At 35.4% G+C, this 9,798-nt stretch overlaps 1 protein-coding gene across 1 annotated transcript in view; it reads left to right on the forward strand.

Annotated features, from left to right (window-relative positions):
• LOC134237759 (heat shock 70 kDa protein 12A-like) overlaps positions 1-8,393 on the forward strand; it is a 37,256-nt gene extending 28,863 nt beyond the window's left edge. Inside the window, exon 4 of the mRNA XM_062719906.1 lies at positions 7,059-8,393. Within this exon, the coding sequence (XP_062575890.1) occupies positions 7,059-8,161 (1,103 nt within the window). The 3' untranslated portion in view covers positions 8,162-8,393. The remainder of the gene's footprint in view (positions 1-7,058) is intronic.
• Positions 8,394-9,798: the final 1,405 nt, after the last annotated feature.

Genomic DNA, 9,798 nt, shown 5'->3' on the forward strand with positions numbered 1-9,798 from the left:
TTTTGAACAGGTGAGGAAGTATTAGGGATTTCTCTCTTATTTCACATATGTATTCCTTGTGACGAGACTTTCCCTTTGTTAACAACAATTTTGACCCTTTCACCTTGACCTTGGAGTTTGACTTACATTTGAGAAACTTCAACCTTTGCCAAAAGCTGCCATAACATGTGCTGTCACAACAAGCAAACAAATAAATAAAAAAAACACAGTATACATGTACATATTTTATATTCAGCAGATATACTTCTGGTCATAGCGCTAGTTCTCCCTTGAATCAGACATGGTGATTAGATATAAATATTTTAAAAATAATTGTTATAAGAGTTGAAAAGGTTGTGCATATAAAAATATACTAAGCTCTGCGGATGAATTAGATATACCAGTTTAGCTTTATTTTGCTACCCAAAGCACCTTGATTAACTATTTACAAGCATACTGTTTTCTGAAATGTACTGTTTTCTGTCGTCCGTCTGTTTATCTGCAAACTTTTCACCTTTTTAACTTCTTAAGAACCACTAGGCCAATTTCAACCAATTTACATGTAAATATGCAGGGGACTTTTTCCAGCATAAATCTTCTTCTCAATAACAGCAAGGACATTTATTGTCCCCCATTTTCGCTAAAGGTATGGGACATTAAATCTCATTTGTTTGTCAGTCTGTCCATCTGTCACAATAAATTTAACCTTGGTCATCATGGTCATATACTTTGAATGAGAAGAGACAGGACTTTTATATTAAACATGTATATTAGTATTTAACTGGGACAATACCATTCTAAATACACTATGATTTTAATTACCCATGACCTTGAAGTTTGACCTACTGTCATAAACAGATTAATTGTTTTAAATTGAACATTTTGAAAGATAAATGAAAGGGCATTCATATTATACAAGCATGTATATTACCTGTGATAAGACCTTTCCATATGTATCATGACTTTTTGACTCTGTGACCTTGACCTTGAAGTTTAACTTACTTTTCAACAATGTTGTATTTTCTTTTGATGGAGAAGAGATACGACTTTCACATTTCACGTGCACATTACAAATAACAAGATGTTTCCCATCATGCTATGATTTTTTACCCCTTGACCTTGGTGTTTTACCAAAATTTCAAAAGAGTGAACTCTCCCAAAAGATGATTAGGCTGCTGAGTAAAATCCAAGAGGAGTTTAGGGAAGACGGGGCTTTTTGCATAAAAAACGTCATTTTTCGACCCCCATTTGACTCCCCGGGGCAAAATCAAAATTCCTAAACCTTACCACACATCTACATGACCCCACCAACCATCTCCCAAAAGATGATTAGGCTGCTGAGTCATTTTTCGACCCCAATTTGATCCCCCAGGGCAAAAGCAAAATTCCGAACCTTACTGCACATCTACATGACACCACCAACCATCTCCCAAACGATCCTTAGGCTACTGTGTAAAATGTAGGAGGAGTTTAGGGAAGACGGGGCATTTTGCATAAATAATGTCATCTCTTGACGCCTCTTATATGTATTTTATATGCTTACTTCATTACCAGTCTGAAAAAACAGATTTTAATTAATGATGTAAATTAGATTTTGATAAATGTTTTGCTCATAATAGGAACTTTTTAAATTTACTAATACCCCCCCCCCCCCCGACACCACAAACACACGGCACGTACGAATAGGCTAGATAGAAAAGTTACGTTAAAACATCGTTTGTTATGAATTAATATAAAATTTGTTCTTTTACTAAACACCTTTTGGAAAATTTCTACATCACATTGGGTTGCGTCACCCATTATCATATTTTTAGATTAAGCACCACTCGGGGACACCTCGGTCGATTCCAACTTCATCTGATAAATCAATTGAATCAGCCAAGGTTTGCCAAGTGAGATAGCACTTGGTGCAGTTTGGTGTGACTTTCACATTTGACATGTACAATAATTACCCATAACAATTCAAGAGGTTTCCCAGCATGCGATGATTTTTTACCCCTTGACGTTGATGGTTTACCTAATTTTCAACATGTTTAACTCTCCTAAATGATGATTAGGCTACTGTGTAAAATGTAAGTGTAGTTCAGGGAAAACGGAGCTTTTTGCATAAAAAACGTCATTTTTCGACCCCCATTTGAATCCCCGGGACAAAATCGAAATTCCAGACATTACTGCACATCTACATGACACCGCCAACCATCTCCCTAAAGGTGATTAGGCTACTGTGTAAAATGTAGGAGTTCAGGGTGGACGGGGCTTTTTGAATAAAAACGCCATTTTTCGACCCCCATTTGACCCCTCCCCAACCACCACCCCCACCCCGAGGCAAAATCAAAATTTAAAAACCTTACTGCACATCTACATGACACCACCAACCATCTGCCAAAAGATCATTAGGCTGCTGTGTAAAATGTATGAGGAGTTCAGGGAAGACGGGGCTTTTTGCATAAAAAACGCCAGTTTTCGACCCCCATTTGACCCCCGGGGCAAAATCAAAATTCCAAAACCTTACTGCACATCTACATGACACCACCAACCATCTCCCAAAAGATCATAAGGCTACTATGTAAAATGTAGGAGGAGTTCAAGGAAAACGGGGCATTTTGCATAGAAAACGCCATTTTTCGACCCCCATTTGATCCCCCGGGGCAAAATCAAAATTCCTTACTGCACATCTACGTGACACCACCAACCATCTCCCAAAAGATCATTAGGCTACTATGTAAAATGTAGGAGGAGTTCAAGGAAAACGGGGCATTTTGCATAAAAAACGTCATTTTTCGACCCCAATTTGATCCCTCGGGGCAAAAGCAAAATTCCGAACCTTACTGCACATCTACATGACACCACCAACCACCTCCCAAACGATCATTAGGCTACTGTGTAAAATGTTAGAGGAGTTTAGGGAAGACGGGGCATTTTGCATAAATAACGTCATTTTTTTACCCCCCCCCCCCCCCGGGGGTAAAATCAAAATTCCAAACCATCTCCCAGAAGATGATTCGGCTACTGTGTAAAATGTAGGAAGAGTTCAGGGAAGAAAAGTGTGACAGACGGACGGACGGACGGACATGAGTAACAACAATATACCCAAACTTTCTTAAGAAAGTGCGGGTTTAATAAAAAAAAAGTTATTTTGGGCATATTTTAAAGCTAATTAAAAGTTAATTTGACAGCATTTTACGGTTTGATTGGGAACGTTAAGTTAACTTTTTTTCTTTGATGGAAAGAAAGGCGCTGCATGTACATTGTACTTTCGCTCTCACGTGTTGACGATCATGGCGTTGGCATAAAATATTCACAAAACAGAATTAAAAAAAAACATATATACAAGTGATTTAATTTATTTGGGGGGGGGGGGTAAAATTTGTAATTTTGCAAATATCCTACGATTTTTTTTTTAAAGAAGAAAGTCCTCTATGAGTTTCACGATTGTGATTTATTTCCATGAACGCACATATATGTGCGTGCATTAGGACGGATCATATGTCATAGCAGAGCAAGGGTTAAGTTTTGCATGAGAGAAAAAAAAAACCCAAGGAATCAACTTGAAAACAACTTTTACTCAAGAACAGCAAAGCCAATGATAAGTCATGCATTGTATTATTAAGGGTCCTCCACACACATACAGCTTATGTTCTCATATTATCGAGCACTACTTTAAACAAGCATATAAACCTTTAAAAACTGAACAGGGATTAAAATGTAATTTATACGGAATTTTTAAAATAATAATTTCTCAAGTTCCAAAATATATATTTCCCAAGGCGTTTTCATTCGTAGGACCAGAAATTTTGTCTTGCCCTTTCGTATATTTTCATGCTCACAGAATAACCATAAAAAATTAATTTTATCGATCAACATATTTTTTAGAGAAATTAATTTAATTTATGAAAAATAAATAAAACTCATTTTCTCTCAATTAAATCTAGAGAAAAATCAAGGAAGACTCATTTTGCATAGAAGAAACATCAATGAATTAGATTACACCAAAAAATTGAATTAAAATTAAATGCACTAATGTAGAAAACATATTTTCAAAACCATTGGTATCGAAGTTCCTTTTTGGAGTTATCTTTCCTGTTGCCCGGGACTCAAAAACTTTGGCAAGTCTCTGCAATGGTTACTGGCTACTGAACTAGACAGGGATACATTTAAAAGAGGAAAAATAGAAACGCACACTATTTTATTAATATCTATAAACACAATGAGATGATGTATTATTGAAACGCACAAATTAGTGTTCAAAAATATCAACTTTCAACACAGACTGTTGACGATAATCATGTCAGTGGGTTGATAAGCCTGAAAGTATAAATAATCCAGAAGTTCCAATCACAGCGGCATTCGTCGTTTACAAATTATTATGTAACATAAACCCAGTCATTTGTCTCTTTTATAGAAAAAACGGACATCTTTTTCTATCGGTCACTCCGTGACCATGCCATGTGTTCATTGTTATGAGTGTCCTACTTTCTCTTTCGATGACTCTCTTACAAGCAGTTTCCAGGCAATTCGCCGATGTCAAATCTAAGTAAAACCGGAAGTAAAAATATTTTTTCTCTATTACGTCACAAGTCAAATGGTGTTGACGACCTTTAAAGAAATATACACAGGTAGTGTATATTCAAATTTGTTAAAATTTAGGGTAGGCTACATTATGAGTGTTTTACGTAGGAAAACATATGATTGATTGTTTGTTTTACATCCCATTTGAGAATTTTTCATTCATATATAGACCACCATGTACGGATGAAGGGCTTCAGATTTAGAAAAATACTCGGCACCTAGGGCCATTGAGCGATGAGGGATCTTTATCGTGTCTACGCCTGAGGTGACATGGGCCCTCACTAAGGAAGGTCTCAGCCGAGAGACTCGAAGGAACAATTGCTCCTCATTTATTTCGACTTAGGCATCTCGCAGCCGGACCACGAACCAATAATTTTCCGATCACTGAGCAAAAGCTCTACAAAATGAGCTACTGGGACGGTGGAAAACATAGGGAAAATCTTTAAAATTCTTCTGCTTAGAAACAGTTCAAACCAGAGATTAGTAGTATTAATATAGAAGCATCCTGAGGTAGTGTAAATTAAATCCCCCCCCCCCCCCGCCTTCCCCCGTTCAATAATAAACTGATTTCTTATTCTTTCTGGCCAATGATCTCAGATGAGCAATGTGGCCCATGGGCCTCTTGTAATAAAATTGGACTTAACAGAATGGTAGCGTTTCTTATAGGCTTTTAACGAGGCCAACACTTCTTCTCAAAATCAAAGGATAAAAGGATATATCTAAATAGAAGTTTTATTGAATTTGGACCAAAAGGGGGAGGGGATGAGTAGCATTTTGAATACCGACATTTATTTTAATTAAAGTGACAATACGGCGCATCTCTTCAAAAACATACTTGTTAATATTTTCCTATAGGATTTGGAATTTTTTCATACTCATATATGTATACACTTTCAGAAAATACAAATATCATAAGTAAATAATTCTGATTATTTCATTAAAATTAATGATTATTTATGGTCCATAAATATATACATCGCAACGTGTTCGAGGTTACACATTCAATGCTATTGAGCATGCGTATAGTTTTCAAAAAACAAAACAGCATGGTAAGAGAGGGAAGCCCGGTAGGCCTGCTACATTGACAAAGTCGACCAAAACGAAAAACAAACCAAAAATAGGGCTTGAAATTAAAAAGCAACTTTGCTGACAAAAATTTAGTTTTGAGATTAATATAATCATTGGATGAAGAAGAAACGGGATCTCGGCGACATTCACGTGGGGTTCGCGAAGGTTCTACCCTACAGGTTTGTTGATACATGCTATCATTTCTCGTAGCTCCATGGCTTTCAATAAAAAAAATCAGTGTAAACTCAACGTTAAAATGTACTTATGACATATAAGATTTATTGCCATTTGAAGTGCAAAGTGTATTGGAACTACAGAAAGGTATTATGTTTGACATTTTGCCGCTATGACGTATGATTTGGTGGATTTTCCTTTCCTGCACCCCAATACACAAAACGTCAACATTTGTACTTAATCATTTTAAGTTCGTCTGAATGCAGACTAATATGTTAAGTATTAATAATTTACCTGAGAGTTAAGATATTTTAATTCTCAGAATTGATTTTACTTAATATTCAATTATAATTGTAAACCCTACATTGTATGCACGTGCCATTTTAGAAATTAACGTGGTACAAGTAAACAGATCTAAGTTATACGACCCTTGATTTTCGGCAGATTCTAATTACGTAAATTTTTTATGAGGAGGGGGTATTTATTTTTCTCAAATGCTTAATTCAACTTTTTACCTTATTCCTGAATGATATATTGGGTAAATTTGAATGAAAAAGCACGCGATTTGCAGCCGTATTGCCGCTTTAAGGACAGACAGACATATGGACACCTTACTATAAGTTCTTTTGGACTTTGTCCAGTAGAGGTATTTTTAATTGCTAGCACTATACATCTTTTAAAAACTAGTTTTGTTTAAAGTACTTTACTATTTTTGGTTGTCCTTTACAGAGACTAAATGTAAACTAAATGTCTGAATATAAATATCAAAGTATGCATGCATTTGTTTGGTATATATATAGAATCACTGTGTCAACTTTAAGTTATTTGTTCAGTTTAAATTACTGTTTAACCATTTATGATATAAATAATACAAAACACCAGCTTAATGTAAATGATATAAATCAAAGAAAAGAAGATAAACTTTTTAAGAAGTGCAACATAGAGTTGAAATTATTCTAAATATTTCAAGATATTTGCTTGACGTAATGACAATATTATCCAATATGTATAAGTTAATTGCATTTTTCATGCCCGAAACGATGGATGCAATGAACACCACGCCTGGGGCCATAAAACTTAGTCTAGCTCACTTTTGATCTCAGTCTCTTCTCACTTTTCCACTATATATTTCTTTGGTGAAAGTGAGACTGAGATTAAAAGTGAGCTAGTCTAAGATTTTTGACCCCAGGCCAAATGTTAGGTCTGCAGCGTTTGTACAGCGAGAAAGAAAAAAATAAATCATCAAAAAATTTACATTTCATTTACAGGAGGTACTGCTGATATCACAGTGCATGAAAAGGTCAGAGATGGAAAATTGCGAGAACTTCACCAAGCTACTGGGGGAGCTTGTGGCGGGACAGCAGTTGACGAAGAATTTGAAAAATGTCTCAGCAACATACTAGGAGAAAACATTATGAAAACACTTCGCAAATCGAGAACAGAAACTTATATTGATATATTTAGGGAATTTGAGGTTGCAAAGCGAGCGTTTACTCCAAATAGTACAGGACCGATTCGTATGACAATATCTTATGTTGCACTGAATGAACTTTTGGAGGAAACTGAGGGCAAGTCTTTGGAAGAGAAGTTTGCAAATTCAGAAGGAATGAAGTTAAAGAAGGACAAGCTGCACATAGATGTGGAGACAATGAAGAAATTTTTCCAGCCATCAATTAAAGAGCTCATTCAGCACATGCAGAAAATCATGCAGAGTCCACAAACAAATGGGATATCAATAATTTTGCTTGTCGGGGGGTCAGCTGACTCGCAGTACATACAATCCGAGATAGCAAGTGTCTTTGATTCGATTAGATTGATAATACCTTCTGAGGCGGGATTGGCTGTGCTTAAAGGAGCTGTGATTTTCGGTCACGACCCAACACTTATAAAATCAAGAATTTTGCGCTTTACCTACGGTACTGGTGTAAGTCCAGATTTCGACCCAAATATCCACAAAGAGGAGAAGAAAATCACAATTGACGGAGTTGATAGATGTCGGGATTGTTTCAGTGTTATACTTTCTGCGGGAACAGAAGTAGATATAGGGCATAAAGAAGTTGCTATGTATTCAACAACTTCTATGTTTCAATCTGGGGCCGTGGTAAAAATATTCTGCTCCCCAAAAGAAGAAGTAAAATACACAGATGACGAGGGGTGCTTCTTACTCGGAGAAGTGTACATTCCACTTCCCATGAATTTTTTAATGGGTATATTGGGTATGGGAAACAAAAAAGAGCTACCTTTCCTCGTTGTTTACATTTTTGGTGACACAGAACTAAAAGTTATGGCTAAAGATATGTTAAGCAGTAATTTCATAAGTTGCACCTTTAAACTGAAAGAGGATAACGTTGAAGAGGAGGAGGAAAATTAAAATAGACTGACAAAATAAAAATAACCGAACAAATATATCTAAGACTTGTTTCTTATATGCTTATCTGTCATTTTTAGCTTTAAAATTAATTTTGACTTCGATTTCTGTGTTAACAACTGTGTGCTTAAACTGACATTAATATGTAAAGATCGTCATCGAAATGTAAATATGTTTTACTGAATCATGATCCGGTAGTGGTTGATCGAAATAAGCACTTTAAATCTTTTATAAACATATTGAGCTTTAAAAGACCGAGTGAAAATCGTATTTTATATTTTTTATCGATAATAATGTACCGTTAAAAATTTATTTTTTTTATGCATGTAAATAGAGCACATTTCTAATCACTGGGTTTATAGTGGAAACGAGAAAGTTATAATTCGTCATTATAAAATGAATTTTCATCAATGATTAAATATTTTAAAATGTTTCAAGCATATGTAAGAGTGAATCAATATTGTATTTATATATTTTTTAAAAATCTAAATCATCAAAAAAGCAAATTTTTCAACCTCCTGCATAAAACTTCTTTTTTTTTCATTCATTCCAAACCTTTTCGCCTATAGATAAATATTTTTGTCCCCCGCTTGAAAAGTGGGGGATATTAATTTGGGTTTGTCCGTCCGTCCGTCCGTCCGTCCGTCTTTCTGTCTGTCTGTAACGCTTTCGTTTCCACACGATATCTCGAGAACCCTTTGAGCTTTTGCAATGAAATTTAGCATAGCAACTCCCTATGGACTAAAGAAGACCCCTATTGATTTTGAGGTCAAAAGGTCAAAGGTTAAGGTCATAAATAAGCAAATTCTGTCTGTTAAAAGACTTTCGTTTCCACACGATATCTCGAGAACCATTTGAGCTATTGCAATGAAATTTTATATAACAACTCCCTGTGGCCTAATGAAGACCTCTATTGATTTTGAGGTCAAAAGGTCAAAGTTCAAGGTCGTAAATTTATACATTCTGTCTGTATGTAATACTATCATTTCCGGGCGATATTTCAAGAAGATTTTGAGCTTATGCAATGTAATTTTATACCAAAACTCCCTAGGACGTCTCGCGCCCCTCTCAAAATGCCCTGCCCCGTTTGTTTTATTAGTATTTATAGTATTATATGTCGCTATTTTTAGCGCAGGGGCATGAGGAGAGTTATTGCGTATAAAACAGTGGTTCTCGGCGGACTTTATGTTCTTATTACATCTATTAGAACTGTTTAATAAAGGCTAAATAAATCAAACACCATGGATTGTGTAAAATTTTGAGAATACCGAACATGAAAACATGAATATATTCATGTATGTGACTTCAATTCTGTATGTGACTTCAATTCTGCATATACTTCACTCCGCATAAAGCGATCCCGTGGCCTAGTGCTTATGTCTCTCGCTTCAAATGCGAAAGATCCCGGGATCGAATCTCGGTCGAGCCTTACTTTTTTTTTTTTTAAATACCTTTTTTTTTTACTAAATGATAGTATTGTAAACCTATAGGGTTTAGCACAGACATATTGTTTGAACATTTTAAACTTAGACAATATTAATATCATAATCATTTCTAGTTATTAACAGTGAAGGTAAAATGATATAAAAGTTTATTAAATCAGAATGTATATTATTAGTGACGCAAATTCAGTGACTTTA

This window comes from Saccostrea cucullata, unplaced genomic scaffold (genome assembly GCF_032062105.1).
Source record: "Saccostrea cucullata isolate Sc308-1 unplaced genomic scaffold, CSIRO_AGI_Scuc_v1 ctg3246, whole genome shotgun sequence".
Lineage (NCBI taxonomy): Eukaryota > Metazoa > Mollusca > Bivalvia > Ostreida > Ostreidae > Saccostrea > Saccostrea cuccullata.